This window comes from Carassius gibelio, chromosome A5 (genome assembly GCF_023724105.1).
Source record: "Carassius gibelio isolate Cgi1373 ecotype wild population from Czech Republic chromosome A5, carGib1.2-hapl.c, whole genome shotgun sequence".
Classification (NCBI taxonomy): domain Eukaryota; kingdom Metazoa; phylum Chordata; class Actinopteri; order Cypriniformes; family Cyprinidae; genus Carassius; species Carassius gibelio.
This window is the reverse complement of record NC_068375.1, coordinates 39,576,422-39,597,849: the sequence shown is the minus strand read 5'-3', so window position 1 is coordinate 39,597,849 and position 21,428 is coordinate 39,576,422. Positions and strand designations below refer to the sequence as shown.

General features: G+C 39.5%; 1 protein-coding gene across 1 annotated transcript; it reads right to left on the bottom strand.

The window, feature by feature from the left end:
• Positions 1 to 675: 675 nt before the first annotated feature.
• Positions 676 to 19,520, bottom strand: LOC128014937 (methyl-CpG-binding domain protein 2-like). The gene is made up of 7 exons (XM_052598724.1): positions 19,137 to 19,520; positions 16,633 to 16,792; positions 15,513 to 15,650; positions 13,285 to 13,375; positions 8,701 to 8,878; positions 4,753 to 4,877; positions 676 to 1,111 (listed from the first exon to the last, which is right to left on the bottom strand). The coding sequence occupies exons 1-6, from the start codon at positions 19,250 to 19,252 to the stop codon at positions 4,763 to 4,765; spliced, it is 798 nt and encodes a 265-aa protein (XP_052454684.1). The 5' UTR covers positions 19,253 to 19,520; the 3' UTR covers positions 676 to 1,111; positions 4,753 to 4,762.
• Positions 19,521 to 21,428: the final 1,908 nt, after the last annotated feature.

The window sequence follows — 21,428 nt, the reverse complement described above, 5'->3', positions numbered from 1 at the left end:
TTAGAAGAAGAGTTTACGACACGTGAGCGCCTCGAGACAAACAGTGATCATGTGTCATGAGGCAGAGAATATAACCAGTTCAGGAAGTGCAAAGGATACTAAATGCAACATCATTAAAAATGTCTCTTCCAAAAAAAAGTCCAAGAAGCAAAACTTTCCTGTTGATTTTCCACCAAAACAATGTCTAAAAGAAACAGAAATGATCCTAACAAATATATAATTCTATGTCACCTGGTGTTTGACAGTGAGACAAAAATGAAAGCATTTATAAGTTTAAATCAAAATTAAAAATTTACAAATGCAATGTATCCAAAAAAAAAAAAAGATAAAAAACTTCTATAAGCCTCACAAAACAAAAAAAACATGGTCAGGTCAAGCATCTGAATACTTTTTAGTCCCAAATTTTTATAACTTTTATAACTTTTTTATAGGAATTTTTAGGTATGATATGTAACAGTTTACTTTATTTTGCTCTTTTTACTTACATAAATGAACTAGTGTCCTGCACCCATTATATATATATATAAATAATTATATCCAGTGTCTGAATAATTTTGAGTATGCATGTATGTATATATGTTAAGAGTGCTGTACTTCAAACCTATTTTAAAGCAAACATTAGTTACACTGGACAACAAAAGTCGAAAGTCTGTTGAAGTAAAACATAAGATCATATTTGTGAATATAATCATTTATTTCCTCTAGGACGATGCAAGAAATGTACACATTTTTATCTCAAGGTATACATTTTTTTTCTTAAATAAGCAGTTTTCCATTCACACGCTTCAGACGTATTTCATAATTTCTCACAAACCCTGAAGAGAGCAACGCCACCAAACGAAATTTAAGAGTTCTCAACACGAGCCGGCGACGGAGACCTGATCTGATGCGAGGAAGTATTGCTCTGTGTTTTGAGTTCTCCTTCTTCTGTCTGACACAAAATAAGCATTGCTCTCAATTATATATAGATATGTACATGAAAAAATATATGCTCTAGTTGAAAAAGGCCTTGGTTGAAGCTATTGGTCATGAACGTGTGCCGCTGACGCAGACTGATGACATCACATCCGGGCGTCCAGGGCAGGAGACAGACTCCAGTGCACTGACAAACCTGCAAAACAAATTCAACATCAGGCTTTCTGACAATCTACAAACCAGAATGTTTCCTCCAGTGAAACATCTCTCATATTAGTTTAGATCTGTTTAAACGCTGCTTGATCTGTGCAGATTTCTCTCCTGATTCAGACCAGAACACTTTTTCACTGGAGGAAGTGTTATTATGGATTATAGACTCTGTGTGTTTGAGTTAAAATCATCTTAATGCTGGATGTGTTTCATCTTTTGTCTTCTCCAGATGTTCACTGATGGACTGGAGTGCTGTGGATTATTGTGATGTTTTTATCAGACTCTCATTCTGACGGCACCCATTCACTGCAGAGCATCCATTGATGAGACACTGATGCAATGGTACATTTCTACAAACCTGATGAAGACACACACTCCTCCTGATCTCAGATGACCTGAGGGGGAGCACATTTACAACACTATTCCTGTCAGATTTATCAGTGAAATGCCATGCAAACATGTATTTTTTCTTGTTATATAGAGTTCCATAGAGCTTTAATTCATTCCGTACAATAAACTGCCATATTCAATTACAAGTTAATGATATAAAAACACTTTTATCTCTGTGTGGATGTTTTTCCACTGTATTTTTGCCTAATTCATGGAACATATTTCCAGGCACAATTAAACCTTATCATCAGAAAAAGTGTTTTTAATTACCTCAGGAAGCACAAATCATCTTGCACACGCAGAGTGTTGAAAAAATAACGTGTAATGTACATAAATGCAACGCTTTTAAGCTCTAATGTGCGTCCATCACAGGAATAAAGAGAGAGCTGTACAATCAATCCAGGAGCGGCGTGGGTAATTTGCATCTTCATTAGCAGAAGCTTTTCACTTACACTGGGGTTTCAGGATAAAGGGGGTAATTAACACAAACTGCCCCACAATTTAAGAGTTTGCCTGAAAGCACAAGCATTAATTAAACATTCACAAGGGTACAAACACAGAGTTTGGGGGCTGAAAACGCCTCGTTCGTTGTGTTCGACTCCACAAGCTTTCTAAAATCTTTCTTAAGATTTGCACAAATAAAATTCACAAACATTCTGTCTCAAAATAATCAGGTTTCTCAAATTCTGTTATTTAATTTAACAGGCTGCAGCAAATTCAACAGTAAACCGGAACTGTGACTTTAAATACTCAAGACATGTTTTATTCATTATTTACATGTGCACTGAAAATGGTTTAAGTTCTCATATATCAACACGCATGAAGTGGAAGTCCATAAATACTGAATTTTACTAACATGTGATAATGCATTTAAAGAAATGCAATGAAAAGATTATTGTGCGATTTATTTCTAATAACACACACAAAAAACAAAAAAAAAACTGTGAGAAATTCATGAGAAAAGCTTCATACATATGAGCCAATTCTCATTAACATAGCAAAGCAAAGCAACCCTACGGACAAAAGCGAGTGAAAGTGTGAAAACTCCAGCTCATCTAAATAAAAAGAAACATCCTCTCAATTCTGAGGACAGACTCATTTATCTTCCAAACACACCACTGGAATTAATGCAAATGCTATTGGTTTACGTGCACTCTCTAATTTGTATTTAAATTGTGTTTTGTGTCGGAGCTCCTCTCGCGGCCGTCACCTCATAAACACATTCAGTCCCATCGAGAGAAAAACAATATTTCAGCATCAGTTCACTGACGGACGGATGAAGTCGAGAGCAAACACGCAAACTCACAGCGGTACGCCTTACATCTGTGTGATAAAATCAGCTGCAGAAATCCAGATGAGATCTCAATCATCAGCTCATTAACATATGATGTTAATGTTACCAATTTCATACACATGCACATGTCTTAAAGGTACAGAAGCAAAAACAATGTAGAGGTCAGAAAAAGAGGAAATAATCAAAATACTAAAATGCAAGAAGCCTAACTCTAACTATTAGAGATTTAAAAACACGCGACGCAGGGCAATGCAATAAAAAGATAAAGAAAATAAATGCATTTCTAAAAATTTGTTTTAAGGCACAGAAATATAATAAAGTAATCGAATGTAAAAAAGCATTACATATTTGATTGTATTTTGACTGAAAAAGAGAGAATGGTTTGTTTAGGTTTTTTGTTTTTTCTTCTCTCATCGCTGTTGTTGTGATGTACTGGGAAGCCAATATGTGCATCGATCAACTGATGCATACATTAGCTGAGCCCTGTTTTTCACGTGCTATTTATAATAAACCATATTACAGAGGTGTTGTCAGATTTACGTTGAACAGTGAGAGAGCAGCCCGGAAAATGGAGCGCAGCTGGAGGAAAACAAATTAGAGGTATTTCGTATTGCATGGAAGGAAAGTACTTCTGCTTATAGAAAATCTCTAAAAACTGCTCGATCAGCTTACTTTTCACCTCTCTTAGAAGAGAACAAACTATAAAATAATAATAATAATAAAGCTTTATCAGATGCAGACACTACCCAACAGCACAGTTTATGAACTACTGTACTTCCAAGATCGATACGATTCTAGATAAAATTATAACCATGCAAGGTTAGGAAATCGTTAAAAAAGTTGTCAAATATGATTTTTCAAAGTGTGATTTTTTGGTGAATTGTACTGAAACCATAACCAGATGATGATTATACCTTGAATCTATATGAACACAACATAAGGGTTTTTAAAACAGCATGTCATGCACTTTAAAAAAAAAGCTCAAAATGACATGTCCACAATGTTCATCCAATGCATGTTGATATAGAAAAACAATGCAGAGCAATGCAGACGTGCATTCTGTGTGAACATCAGGTGAAAATGATGTGCATTAGCAGAAAATAAAATAAACATAAGCTCTTGGAAATATAGCTGTCGCACTAATTCCACCCAGCGGATATTTCTGATATATTTGATATTTTATTGCTCAGAGAGAAGAAGAAGCACAGTGAATGCAAAACAGCTCGACTGATTATTCAGAAAAGCATGTTTCTGTCGACGAACATCATCTCAAAGAGCATCAGCATTCAGACGGAGCCATGCAGGATTTCTGAGGAAAAACCAAACTGATGCGGTTAACGTCTGACAACTGGAGAAACAGATCTGAGAAGGGAGGGTGGAATGGAGGAATATTAACTATTAATTCCCTTTAAAACAGAATCAGGATGATGATGATGATAATGATGATGAAGAGGCTGAAGTGATGTGACTCTCTTCACCGCGTCTTAATGAGGCTCTGAATATTTGATGACACTGTGACCTCGGACCCAGAGAGAGATGCTCTTCTGCACGATTCTATCATCACTGAGCTCTTCACAATCACACACACTCTGATTACTGATGCTCAGATCTTACCATCAACACGCATCTGCTCAAAACAGACTGTAAACAGGACTTGATGCTGCAGAAACTCTTAGTTACTGAGGTCTTGGGCCAGTTATATAAACTGCTTAGACTTGTCTAAAAAAAAGTGTGTTTCCTTCAAGACTGGTCATAACATTTTAATCCAGAATAACACTTCCTCCAGCGAAAAAGTGTTCTGGCCTGAATCAGGAGAGAAATCTGCACAGATCAAGCAGCGTTTAAACACATGTGAGAGACCTTTCACTGGAGGAAGTGTTATTATGGATTATAAACTCTATGTTTCTATGTCCAGCCGCTCTGACTCGTCTGTGGTTTCTCACCTGTGTCTCTTCACGCCGCTCTGCCCTCCATGTCTCGGATGGATTCGGAGGCTCGCGCCAAACCGTCGGCCATCAGAGCGTCTTCCAGACTGCGCCGGGCCTGATGGACCTTCAGCTCCTGCTCCCTGAGGAGGAAGAGGATGAGAGCGGGATGAAGGGCAATGACCTCGCTTTATCTCCTCCTCCGGCCTGTCAATCAACCCCATAACCTCTACCCACAATCCCACACGCAGCCCTTAAAGGGGAAAGCAGGTTTTTGTTCTCTTTTGAGATGCAAGAGTTTGATATATGGCATTGACATACTGTCTAGACAGGAGGCTGCATGTTTCCTCTACAGGAAAAGCAATCCCAGAATGCATTTTGAACCAAAAACAAACCAACATTTAGGAGAAAACCAACAGTTCTCTTAACATCTAATGAAAAACTCCTTCAAAGATCACTGGCAAAAACCATAGAAATATGAAAATAACGAGTAAAGCATCACAGCCATGAGCTCATTAACATATCGATACATTAACAGCCAGTCACAACACAGCTCATTTACATACAGCACTCTTAAAGGTACAGTACTGCATAATATTAACCTAATCATGTTACTCCAAACCTTTAGTTTTTTATTTATTTATTAGTGTTATATTTATATACGTATATATTTTATATTGAACTCTATTTGAAAAAAAATTTTTTTTAGAATGTTATGTTCTGTTGTCATGTTATTTAGGTTTAAATTATTTTAGTTTTAATTTACTCTCTGTGAGTAATTTTAGTGATTCAATTTATTTAATTTCCCAAGGCAAAAATTGTCATTTCATTTTCATTTTGGCATTTTGATTTCAGTTTATTTTCTTTTAATAGTTGTCTTTTTACTATTAGGCTTCATTTGTTTGTATTTCAGTTTGGTTTCACTTGTTTTCAGTATGTAATCTTAGTGCTTTATTTTTGTTTGAATTTCATTTCAATTTCAATTTAATAGTTAGTCAGTTTGTTTTGTGTGTTTGTCAGTTGTAATACCTTTTTTATTGTAATATAATGTTTACAATTTAGTTTTAATTTATATTTCTTTCAGTTTTAGTTTTTATTTCATTATTTCAGTTTCATTCATGAGTAATTTGATTTATTTCAGGTTATTTCAGTCTGTTTCCAAGGCAAAAATTATAATTTCCATATACATTTCAATTCTTAATTTCAATTTTAGTTTTTACCTTGTTTTTAGTTTAGTTTATTCATGAATTCATAATTTAGTCTTGTGCTTTTTTTATTATTATTAGTCATTTTTAGTATTTTATATTATTTTTTTGCAATTTTTTACTATTTATGTTTAACTGAATTGTATTTATATATATATATATATATATATATATATATATATATATATATATATATATATATATATATATATATATTTTTTTTTTTTTTTTTTTCAGTGAGTAATTTTAGACCTTCTACTTAAATGTACTTATTTAATTTTTTTTATCATTGTCTAATATTTATATTTTATTTCAGTTTAATTTCAGATAATTATTTTACATTATTCTCCGTTTATGATAATAATCCTGATGTGGTCCTGTGTTGTTTGTCTCAAATTGATATTTATACAGTGCTTTCACCATACACTGTTTCAAAGCAGAAGTGTGGATGCAGATGTCCTCAGAACATCTTTTGTGTTCCACTGAAGAAGAAGAAAGAAAGAAAGTCACATAGGTTTGGAGTGACATGATCATTTTTGGCTGAACGATCTCTTTAATTGTAAAGGTCAGAGAAGAAGAAGGAAAATGCTGATGAAAATTAAATCCTGACTGTTTGGGTTCAAGACATCTTGACAAACGTTTCTAAGTGTCACTGAGAGAAGATTGAGTGCCTGTAGAGTCTCACACACACACACACACACACGCGCACACACACACACGCTGCGCTACATGTGTGTGCCTCTACTGCCATCTTGTGTTTGACACCTTGCTAGCAGGAAAGATTTTACATTCAGCTCCTTCAGACAATTATCAATCACCAGAAGGATAGAAAACATATCTGTGTCAACAACAGAACTATAAATAATAAATTAAATCATGTTAAATAAATGAAAAATGTTTTAAATAAAAATAAAACAATTACACTTTAAATTAGTGTTTAAAATAAATTATAATAATTAAACATGTACATAAATAAATAAAGTCATAATACTGAATTTGATACCAGAACTGCTCACAAATACAGATATTAAACTACTGTTTTTCATATAATTAAAAAAAATTATATCTCTTTATATCTGTTAGTAATGACGTGTGTTTATCACACAATTCTGAGCAGAAACAGTATTATATCATTCATTTAAAAATAGTTAAATATTCTTAGACTAGATCATGTGTACCTCACATATTATAAAGAATTTAAATAAATAAATAAAAAAGAAATTTCATAACTTTTATCTGCCTTCAACCTTACAGCCATAAAATCAGGATTTTATCACGTGTAGCACATTATTCAGGTTTACTTTTAACAAACCATCAGAACATAAAAACGATAATCAGAATATTTAGTTCAATAAGTCTGCATTGATAGGAAAGGACAGAAAATAAATAAATTGTAAAATTTATAATAAAAATAAATAAAATATCAAATAAATATAATAAAATATAATTAATTAAATTACATTTAAATAAACCATTAAATCATTAAAATTGACTTTTTTATTTTATATACATGTAAAATACATTGATAACATTTCAAATAAATAAATAATTAAATATTAAAGGAATAAGTAACATTTCAAATAATTAAATAAATAACAAATAATATATATATATATATATATATATATATATATATGTGTAAAAAAAATTTTTTTTTTTTTTTTTTTTTTTTTAAACCTCAGATCCTGGCACATTTCATTTACTCTAGCAGAGAGATTAAAAACCTGTTATTGATTCATTACAGTCGTCCTTATCTGAGAGGAAACCCCAGATTCTAAAACACTACTGCAAGAAAATCTTATTTCACTTCTGTTTTTCTAACAGCAAGCATCCAATTTAGCGCCGGAGCCGGAACCAAATGACTCTTGCGCATCGATCTCAGGAGAAAAGGGAACGTTTTAGCTCGGCTTGAACTGTGACACTTAATCCCATCGCCTTGATTGAGAGGAACCCCGATGAATGCATTAAACATTGCTGAATTATGAAGGAATATTAACAGAGCGGATGAGCTCACAACTTCACCAGAGAACAATGCATTATGAGCTGCCTTACAAGGCATAATTAATGCATTCAAATACTTTTATAATAAATTATATATAAAGTTTTTCCCAGTGTTGTAATTGTTCAATTAAAATTATTTTGTAAAATAAAATCAATAAATAAAATATAAATATTAGAAGAGAACTTTACCGTAATTAAATAGTTGCATGCCATTTTAAACATTATAATTTATTTTAACTGTTGGTATTCGTGTGATCATTATTAGGTGTATTACAAGCCACAATTAATGTATTACAATTAAAAGATTAAAATATATAGGCGCAATTCATGCATTAAAACTAAAACATAAAATATTACATTATATTATTAAATATATATATTTTTTTAAGTTTTATTTTATATATTTATTTTATTTTAATTAATGTATTAAAATTAAAAGAATAAAATAAATATAGGCAAATTTAATGCTTCAAATTGAAATAATAAAATATAATTTCAAATTATAAAATCTAAAATGAAAAAAAAAGGCACAATTAATGTATTAAAATTTAAAAATAAAATACACAACTAATGCATTAAATTGAAACAATATAGTGCAATATTAGATGATAAAATATTAGATGAAAAGGCATATTTAATGCATTAAGACATTTTTCGATTGTATTAAATATAAAGGCTATAAAGTAACGCATTTTATGTTTTGTGTACATTCTGTTAGAAACAAGCAAGGCTTTGACCTTTGACCTGTCGGAGGTCTCACCGTATGTCGTCGTCTGTGATGGTGAAGGCCTTGCAGAGCGGCTGTGATGTGTTCAGCCATATGGCCGGGTTCTTCTCCGCCGCTGAGGACGTCTGACCCATGACGGGCACCGAGCTCATGTGCAGAGCGCTAGCGATGGCCGACAGGAGCGTCTCTTCCGTCGAGTCCGGCCCCAAACCTGCACCACAGCACACATGTTACCCAGCGCTCACACACACACGTTACCCAGCGCTCACACATACGTTGCCCAGCAATCACACACACACATTACCCAGCGATCACACACACGTTACTCAGCGCTTACGCACACACGTTGCACAGCGATCACACACACACGTTGCCCAGCGATCACACACACACGTTACCCAGCGCTCACACACACGTTACCCAGCGCTCACACACACATTACCCAACGATCACACACACACACGTTACCCAACGATCACACACACACGTTACCCAGCGATCACACACACGTTACCCAGCAATCACACACACGTTACTCAGCGCTTACACACACACACACGTTACCCAGCGATCACACACATGTTGCCCAGCGATCACACACACACACACGTTACTCAGCGCTTACATACACACGTTACCCAGCGATCACACACGTTACCCAGCGCTCACACACACACACATTGCCCAGCGATCATACACACGTTACTCAGCTCTTACACACACGTTGCCCAGCGATCACACACACGTTACCCAGCGCTCACACACACACGTTACCCAGCGATCACACACGTTACCCAGCGATCACACACACGTTACCCAGCGCTCACACACGTTACCCAGCGCTCACACACACGTTACCCAGCGATCACACACATGTTACCCAGCGCTTAAACACACGTTACCCAGCGCTTACACACACGTTACCCAGCATCACACACACGTTACCCAGCGCTCACACACACACGTTACCCGGCGCTTACACACACACGTTACCCAACGACCACACACACGTTACCCAGCACTCACACACACACGTTACCCGGTGCTTACACACACACATTACCCAACCACCACACACACGTTACCCAGCACTCACACACACGTTACTCAGCGCTTACACACACACACGTTGCCCAGCGATCACACACACATTACCCAGCGCTCACACACACGTAACCCAGCGATCACACACACGTTACCCAGCGCTCACACACAGACATTACCCAGCGATCACACACGTTACCCAGCGATCACACACACGTTACCCAGCGATCACACACACGTTACCCAGCGCTCACACACACGTAACCCAGCGATCACACACACGTTACCCAGCACTCACACACAGACATTACCCAGCGATCACACACGTTACCCAGCGATCACACACACGTTACCCAGCGATCACACACACGTTACTCAGCGCTTACACACAGACATTACCCAGCGATCACACACGTTACCCAGCGATCACACACACGTTACCCAGCGCTCACACACACGTAACCCAGCGATCACACACGTTACCCAGCACTCACACACAGACATTACCCAGCGATCACACACGTTACCCAGCGATCACACACACGTTACCCAGCGATCACACACACGTTACTCAGCGCTTACACACAGACATTACCCAGCGATCACACACGTTGCCCAGCGATCACACACACGTTACCCAGCGATCACACACACGTTACCCAGCGCTCACACACAGACATTACCCAGCGATCACAGACGTTACCCAGCGATCACACACACGTTACCCAGCGATCACACACACGTTACTCAGCGCTTACACACACACACGTTACTCAGCAAACACACTTTACCCAGCGCTTACACACACGTTACCCAGCGATCACATACACACACACACGTTACCCAGCACTCACACAAACACACACTTTACCCAGCGCTTACACACACACGTTGCCCAGCGATCACACACACGTTACCCAGCACTCACACACACGTTAATCAGCGCTTACACACACACGTTACCCAGCGCTCACACACACGTTACTCAGCGCTTACACACACACGTTGCCCAGCGATCACACACACGTTACTCAGCGCTTACACACACACGTTGCCCAGTGATCACACACACGTTACCCAGCGCTCACACACACGTTACCCACACACACGTTACCCAGCGCTCACACACACGTAACCCAGCGATCACACACACGTTACCCAGCACTCACACACAGACATTACCCAGCGATCACACACGTTACCCAGCGATCACACACACGTTACCCAGCGATCACACACACGTTACTCAGCGCTTACACACAGACATTACCCAGCGATCACACACGTTGCCCAGCGATCACACACACGTTACCCAGCGATCACACACACGTTACCCAGCGCTCACACACAGACATTACCCAGCGATCACACACGTTGCCCAGCGATCACACACACATTACCCAGCGCTCACACACACGTAACCCAGCGATCACACACACGTTACCCAGCACTCACACACAGACATTACCCAGCGATCACACACGTTACCCAGCGATCACACACACGTTACCCAGCGATCACACACACGTTACTCAGCGCTTACACACACACACGTTACTCAGCAAACACACTTTACCCAGCGCTTACACACACGTTACCCAGCGATCACATACACACACACACGTTACCCAGCACTCACACAAACACACACTTTACCCAGCGCTTACACACACACGTTACCCAGCACTCACACACACGTTAATCAGCGCTTACACACACACGTTACCCAGCGCTCACACACACGTTACTCAGCGCTTACACACACACGTTGCCCAGTGATCACACACACGTTACCCAGCGCTCACACACACGTTACCCACACACACGTTACCCAGCAATCACACACACGTTACTCAGCACTTACACACACACGTTGCCCAGCGATCACACACACGTTACCCAACGCTCACACACACGTTACCCAGCGATCACACACACACACGTTACCCAGCGATCACACACACGTTACTCAGCACTTACACATACACGTTACCCAGCGCTTACACACACACGTTACCCAGCGCTCACACACACACGTTGCCCAGCGATCACACATGTTACCCAGCGATCACACACACATTACCCAGCGATCACACACACGTTACCCAGCGATCACATACACACACACACACACGTTACCCAGCACTCACACAAACACACACTTTACCCAGCGCTTACACACACACGTTGCCCAGCGATCACACACACGTTACCCAGCACTCACACACACGTTAATCAGCGCTTACACACACACACCTTACCCAGCGCTCACACACACACGTTACTCAGCGCTTACACACACACGTTGCCCAGCGATCACACACACGTTGCCCAGCGATCACACACACATTACCCAGCGCTCACACACACGTAACCCAGCGATCACACACACGTTACCCAGCACTCACACACAGACATTACCCAGCGATCACACACGTTACCCAGCGATCACACACACGTTACCCAGCGATCACACACACGTTACTCAGCGCTTACACACACACACGTTACTCAGCAAACACACTTTACCCAGCGCTTACACACACGTTACCCAGCGATCACATACACACACACACGTTACCCAGCACTCACACAAACACACACTTTACCCAGCGCTTACACACACACGTTGCCCAGCGATCACACACACGTTACCCAGCACTCACACACACGTTAATCAGCGCTTACACACACACGTTACCCAGCGCTCACACACACGTTACTCAGCGCTTACACACACACGTTGCCCAGTGATCACACACACGTTACCCAGCGCTCACACACACGTTACCCACACACACGTTACCCAGCAATCACACACACGTTACTCAGCGCTCACACACACACGTTGCCCAGCGATCACACATGTTACCCAGCGATCACACACACATTACCCAGCGATCACACACACGTTACCCAGCGATCACATACACACACACAAACACGTTACCCAGCACTCACACAAACACACACTTTACCCAGCGCTTACACACACACGTTGCCCAGCGATCACACACACGTTACCCAGCACTCACACACACGTTAATCAGCGCTTACACACACACACCTTACCCAGCGCTCACACACACACGTTACTCAGCGCTTACACACACACGTTGCCCAGCGATCACACACACGTTGCCCAGCGATCACACACACGTTACCCAGCGCTCACACACACGTTACCCACACACACGTTACCCAGCAATCACACACACGTTACCCAGCGCTCACACACACGTTACCCAGCGATCACACACGTTACCCATCGCTTAAACACACGTTCCCCAGCGATCACACGTTACCCAGCGCTTACACACACGTTATCCAGCGCGCACACACACACACACACACACACGTTACCCAGGGCTCACACACACAGACACGTTACCCAGCGCTTACACACACACGTTACCCATCGATCACACACACGTTACCCAGCGATCACACACACGTTACCCAGCGCTTAAACACACGTTACCCAGCGCTCACACACACACGTTGCCCAGCGATCACACACACACGTTGCCCAGCGATCACACACACATTCAGACCAGACACAAGCAGCCTTACTCTGTAAACCCTTGGGCAGATCCATCGTCCTGAGCACTTCCTCCGACACGTCCCACGACCGCAGACCCTTCAGCCGCTTCTCCCAGAACAGCTGCACACACACAGATGCACACAAGACACAAGAGACACACACACGCACGCACACACACACACACAAGACAAAACAGAAAAAAATAAATGCAATTTAAATCAAATTATTATATTAGTTAAAAAACTTAGTTACAATAAGTTGAAGTACTAAATTTACTGAAACTAAAATAAATCAAATAACAACTTACAAAAAATTACATAAAAATAGAAAAAAAACATAAAGACAAAATTTAAACCTAAACTAAAATTGAAATAAAAACTGAGAATACAAAACTAAAGGCTAATTCAAAACAAATTAATAAATGTTAAAGTTGGAGTACTAAAAGTTCTAAGATTAAACTGAAATAAAAACAAAGCTAAATTAAAATGTTTAACTGGAAATAAAAATAAAAGATAATTCAAAACTAATTTATAATTAATCATAGAAATAAAAATAGTTATAAATTGTATACATACACATATACATACATATACATATACATACATATGCATACATATACACACACATATATTATATTTATATTGTCCCTGTAGCTCAATTAGTAGAGTATTTTAGGGGATTGATTCCCCGGGGACACAAGATAGGTCAAAATTGATAGCCTGAATGCACTATAAGTCGCTTTGGATAAAAGTGTCTGCTTAATGCATAAATTTAATTTAATAAATGTAATTTAATATTATTATATTATAATATACTGTTATATTTTTTGTTACACAAATATAATAAATACTTTATAAATAGTACTCAAGTCAAACCACTCCAGTGATAATGAGTCAATGCTGACGGTTCTTTGATTCCTCACTAGGGGTGCTCCGGTCACGATAAGCTAGAGCAGCTGTTACTACACAGAACCGTTGTTAATAGAGAAGATGCGCAAATCCACTTCATTTTCATCGTTTTTTGGTGCATCTTCTCAGTTAACAACGGCTCTGTGTAGTAACAGCTGCTCTATGTGAAATCACGCACCTGATGGAATTAACCGCTGATTAGAGAACCGGCTTTACTGATGAGATGCGCATTAACGATCGGCCGATCGTGATCGGAGCAGCCCTATTCCTCACTAACATGAAGATGATCTCTGAATGAGTCTAATACTCTGCTTCAGCTCTGAGCTAAACACAGTCTGAGGAGCGCTGGTGTGTTTGTGGCTCGCGGGACTCATAAAAGTGCTCGTAAACACAGCAGGAGTTATTAAATAACGCTCGTCTATGAGCGCCGCGGGGCCGTGGAGCTAAACCCTCCCTCGCTGCAACGCAGAAGAACAGATCAACCCTCACCCATCAGACCCATGACCCCAAGAGAAATGACACTGGACAATGGGAATTATACAAAAGTGCAATATTAAACAGAAAAAGCCGCCTGCAGGATGCGAGCAGATCCAGAAACAACTGAGCTTTTTAAAGAAGTCCCTTCTGCCCACCAAGATTGTGTTTATTTGAACACAAAATACAGTAAAAAATTATGAAATATTATTCTAATGTAAAACATCTATTTTCTGTGTGATTCTCTGTTAATATATAATTTATTTCTGTGATGGTAAAGCTGTATTTTCAGCATAACTACTACAGTCTTCAGTGTCACATGATCTTCAGAAATCGTGACAATATGAAATAAAAATCAGTTTAAGCTGAAGTAGTAAAACTGCGGTGAGACACTAATTAACTAAGCATGAACAGCATTTACTAATCTTAGTTAATGTTAATTTCAACATTTACTAATGCATTATTAAAATTAAAAGTTGTGCTTGTTAACATTAGTTAATAAACTGTAAATGAACACGAACTAACAATGAGCGACAGTATTTTTATTAACTAACATTAACAAAGATTAATAAATACAGTAATAAATGTATTGTTCATTGTTAGTTCATGTCAGTTAATACATTACCTCACTGAACCTTATTAGTGTGAACGTGTGAGGAAGAGCGTGAACGTGTGAGGAAGAGTGTGAACGTGTGAGGAAGAGTGTGAACGTGTGAGGAAGAGTGTGATTGTGTGAGGAAGAGAGTGAACGTGTGAGGAAGAGTGTGTATGTGTGAGGAAGAGTGTGTATGTGTGTGAATGTGTGAGGAGGAGTGTGTATGTGTGTGGAAGAGTGTGTATGTGTGAGGAAGAGTGTGATTGTGTGAGGAAGGCACCTGTCTGGGCTGCTCCGTGGCTCTCTGGGGGTCTGTCTTCACTTTGTTGTTGGGATGATTGACCACTTTAGTGACCGGCTGCTTGAAGATGGAGGCTGTCTGTCTGATGGGCAGCGCTGTGTTCAGATCCGGCTTCCCCTGCAAACACAGAGACACGTTACACACTCAGCCGAGGGAACGCTGAGCAGAGTTCAGCAGAAATGCAACAGATACACTGTGTAATGTCCCCTCAATCCATACGAACTGGTTTTAGAAAATAAATTAAAAAACAGTCAAAAAAAAAATGTATCCTATGGAGAGTCCCATTCAACATGGAAACGAGTGTGTGTGTGTGTGTGTGTGTGTGTGTGTGTGTGAGGCAGAAGTGTGTCACGGGGCGAGGCACATCACCACACCTCTATAACGTCCAGTATGACGAACACAGACCAGATCTGGAGTCATAAATCCATAATCTCAGAGATCAGAGCCAAACCTTTCCTGCCTCATTCTGAGAAATCAGACCTTTTTCACTTTCAACCAGCTCATTACGAGCAAATGAAGAACAGAAGTGAACTGAAAATGAAAGCGTGTTGAATGTTGAGATCATGAAATGCATGAGGAAGTGCACAGACACACTATCAGCCCACGCAATGACACGCTTCACCGGATCAGAACGCAAATATCTGCAGCTTCATTATTTAAAATCAACTCACTGAGCCACAGGGTTTCTCTGATTGGATAGTCATGTGATCATAAAAAGATGGGGTGTGAATGCCCTCCGAAACGCAATTGAGATGAGACTACTATCAGCTTGAGACATTTTCCAGACGCAACTGAACAAGTGTAAATGCATCTGCTTGTTGAAGACACGTGTAAATCACGCTCATCTCAGAACTGTCAAAAATAAAGGTGTGAGAATGTGTTTGACCGGCTTACGGTAGCCAGCGCTATTCCAACACACATCTCTATGCAACTCTACACAACTCCACGCATTTCCACATAATCTCCATGCAACTCCACACAACACTTCACATCTCCAGACAACTCTACACATTTCCACATAATCTCATTTACATAATCAAACTACCGTCCCACAGGTGATCAAGCTAAAGTGACCCGTGAGCCGCGTGTTGTTCAGTACCTTGCTCAGGCCGAGGATGTCGCTGCGCAGTCTCTGCTTGTTCTTCTGCATCTTGCTGGGCATCATTTTGCCCGTGCGGAAGTCGAAACATCCCAGATCCACCGAGTTCCCGAGGTAACGGGATAACTGAGGTTTACTGCGGAACTTCTTTCCTGTGGGACTGGAGCAAAAAAAAAACATCAACACACACACACACACACACACACACACACACTGACTGAAACCACCTACTAGTCAGCGCAGTGAGTTAACAGAAAGAAGACTTCTGCTCACCCGAGCTGTATTTATCTGATTAAAAATACAGTATAAACAAGGAAATTGTGAAATATTATTGCAATTTAAAATAGCTGACTTCTATGTGAATATCTGCTCAAATACAATTTATCCCTGTGATGCAAGGCTGAATTTCCTCAAGGCTTCAGTGTCAACATTTACAAGCATCATTTAGATTCTTTTATTGAAGTTGAACCAGGTTTATTAGTTCACATGAATCAAAGTCATGACCTGGATCCTTGATACAGAAACTAATGTTCAAAGATGAAATAGTCTCTTCTGCTCAGAATTGTGAAATATTACTCTAATGTAAATCATCTGTTTTCTGTGTGAATCTGTGTATAAGTGTAATGTATTTCTGTGATGCTCCGCTGTATTTTCAGCATCATTCCTCCAGTCTTCAGTGTCACATGATCTTCAGAAATCAGAATAATATGATGATTTACTGCTCTAGACACATTTCTGATTATTATCAATGTTGAACACAGTTGTTCTGCTCAATATTTGTGTGGAAACTGTGATATATTTTATCTTTCAGGATTCACAGATGAATAGAGTTCAGAAGAAGATTATTTTTATAACATTCTAAATGTCTTTACAGTCACTTCTGATCAATGTAACACATCCTCGACGAATAAAAGAATTAATTTATCTAAAAGAGAACTGCACGGAGTCTAAACTTTCAGCAGTGCTGTTATTAAGAGGTTAGTTTGGGCCGTTATAACACCTGCGCAGACGCACACGACCGCAGTCACAGCTGCTGGAGACTCACAGATCCTCTTCTCACATCAAATCAAAACTCAATGTTTACATTATTATAAACAGAACACACGAAGCATGCACATTATCTTGAACCTCCTTCACACAGAGACATGTTCATCAAGTGTCCTCCTGCGCTTGGGAAGTGGAGTGTGTTGTGAATGTGTTTTCCAGCCTGAGACTAAAGCACTAATCAGCTCGGATGAACCACAGAGACACGTCTGCACTGACTTACTCACTCATTATGTAACACATGGAGAGATTGAAATAATTATAATAATTCAAGTTTTATTTGTATTACACTCGAAAAAATACTGGGTCGTTTCAACCCAACTTAGGGTCAAATATGGACTAACATTACATTTTTACGTTACATTTTTAATAGTAAATTTATTAATTTTGTCATTAGATTTTTTTTATGTCTAAATAGTTTACATTTATTTTAATTTCAGTTCTAGTTGTTTCAATGTATCCAGTTAAACTAATAATCATAATCATGCAGCTCTCTCCTTGTTTTTAATTTTAGGGTGAATTATTGCTTCAACAATTCTATAAAAAAAATGAGTCACTACTAATATTTTTTTTTTTACCTTTTTAAACATGCAATGCAGCAAATATAGACACACTGTGTTTAATCCAGTGAGGAGTGTCTAGTTATCTTTTCAGAAATATAAAACAGATCAGATATGTACACACTCAAGTCATCTGAGGGTTTCCAGAAGTGAAACTCAGTTTTCATTTGACTAGCTTCAGTATGGCTCCTAAAGAACATCGGTCAGTCAGACTCTGGACTACCAACGTCAGCTCATTCTAGATCAAAACCACCAGCTAACTCCTTCCTGAAAATCACTCGCTTTATTAACCAGGTCAGATCTGCACCGTTTCTGTACAAAACACACATCAAACAGAGAGTGAGGGTCCATCAGAGACACATCGCTCAACATCAGGACCCTCAGTGAAGGATCTGATGAACATGATAACTGTGTTCATCTGCTGGATGATAGTTATCGGTGTACAGAGAGACACTGGCTCACAGCTATATCGGGTTCAGATAAACACACTATTTTATGCTTCTGTTCGGACAGATCTTACATTAACACACGCACACGTAACTGTACTTACATCAATAATTAAACATATATGAATTCTGAGTGTCTTTATTCATAAATAATGAGCAATAATTGTTTAAAGCGTAAAGTATAAAGCTGAGGAATCAACAGGTGGAGCTCAGAGGAAACACTCAAGCTCATCACACACACACACACACACACACGCACGCGCGCGCCGTACTGTAATGAAGTGACGTCACGTGACGCTGCAGGAGTTACAGTGTATCTCTCCAGCGAGTTCCGTTCTTCTTCTGGATACAATGTAACGCTTTGACGCGCGCACTTCAAACAAACACACGAACATACAGAAAAAAATATATATTTTACATATTAAATATATATATATGTAAAAAAAATCCTTACCTGTAGTAATAGACATCACTCTTCCCAGCGCTCAGCCCGGACTTCCGGATCACTTCTTCCTTCTTCCAGCCGGGTGGAAGAGCAGGGCAATCCGTCCTCTTCCTCTCCATGATCATTGATTGATCGATCAGCTCGATCAGAAGGGTTAATATCCGAGACCTGCGACGCTCGCGCAAGAGTGACGCTCGCTAGCCCCGGTGGAGTAGTTCGTTAGCAAATGAGTAATCAACCGGAGGACGGTTGTCGGCTCCCCGCCGGCCGCGAGCTCCTCAGCGGTCAGAATCTGCGTGTGATCCGTGTTTAACGCGGCTGTGACGCGTTGAAATTTCAGCACTTCCCACACGAGTGACCCAGCGCCTGGCAACCGCACGCCCCGCCCCTCCGTTGACCCGAAAGCCCCGCCCCTACTGTAATCCTGCCTGTCCTGAAGATTTTTAATTCAAGGTTTTTTTGTTGTTTGTTTATTGGTACAGGGACGACGCACAACAACAGTGTTGTGCCAGAGTTAGCTATAAAGCTCATTTGCATCTGCAGTCCCTGGGCAGGATGTTAACATGACAAATATTACAAAATTAAGTGATAAACAATACAATATCATATCATACTAGATTAAATTACATTACAAATCCTAGTCAATGCTCACATAGATTTTCCTTAATCCATACTTTAAAAATACGAAGTGTTGCGCACACTCTCTAATATAAACAGGTATTAAATTCAATCTTTCGGCTGCAAAAATGTTTTTCTTAAATTTAGTTGAACAGTCACCTCTAACTGATGACCCAGTCTGCCTGATATTGTTCTTACAGAAGGTCAAACATTGTTTAAAAGGTGGTGGTGCAAGATCATGAAATAGTTTGTGCATCAAACACACATCAGCAAATAATAAACAATTGTCAAACTGTAGGCTGATCATTCATGTGTAACAAAATTGGTCCAAGAATCGACCCCTGTGGGACTCCAATATTACAGTCAAGAAATGGCTCCATCCATGTTAATGTATAAGTAGAAAAAATAAACCTTGATACTTTAGATAAAAGAACATTATGATTAACAGATTCTGCACACTTTAGTCACACACTGTATTAGAGAAGTAAACATCAAATCAGGGGCCATTCATTAGAAACATTATACATATAACTTTGAAGTTTGAACAGTCTGAATTCATTACAGTTAAGTTTAATGTTGCTTTGTTGGTATGAAATGTGGTTGTGAAAAGCTCCTCTAAAATCACTTGAACATCAGTTCAAAACATAATGGAGAAAAGTGAAGTTAGTTCTGAGAATGCTATTTTAAGAGTGCAAAAGAGCAATGAATCACATGCTTTCTCAGTAGAATGATGTTTGTGAAATAGTTTTGTGATGACGAGAGGTGAAGGAATGTCTGAGGTTCAGCTGTTATTATATACTGAAGACTTGATCTAAAAATGTGCTCACCCTCAGTTCATCTGAGATCAGGATGAGTTTGTTTCTTCATCAGGTTTGTAGAAATGTAGCGTTGCATCAGTGTCTCATCAATGGATGCTCTGCAGTGAATGGGTGCCGTCAGAATGAGAGTCTGATAAAAACATCACAATAATCCACAGCACTCCATTCCATCAGTGAACATCTGGAGAAGACAAAACCTGAAACACATCCAGCATTAAGATTTTTTTTAACTAAAACACTATCTATGAAGTCTATAATCTATAATAACACTTCCTCCAGTGAGTGTTTGGCTAAATCAACAATAATAACAGGAAGAGGAAGGAGAGAAGAAGAAAATGAGGCATTGAGGTGGATGTTGATCTCCTGGTGGGACACACACACACACACACATGCATGCACACACACAGACACACACACACACAGAGAGAGAGAGAGAGAGACTCACACTGACACACACACACAGACACACACTCACACAGACACACACTCACTCACACACACACACACACACACACAAACAACAGAGAGAGAGAGACTCACACTGACACGCACACACAGACACACACTCACACAGACACACACTCACTCACACACACACACACACACACACAAACAACAGAGAGAGAGAGACTCACACTGACACGCACACACACACAGAGAGAGAGAGAGACTCACACTGACACACACTCACAGAGACACACTCACTCACACACACACACACACACACACACACACACACACACACACACACACACACACACACACACACACAATATAAATGTACACACCACACACTAACATTCCTTCATCACAAAAACTATTTAATGAGCAACATTTCTGTCCAAAATGAAAGATTCCACATTAA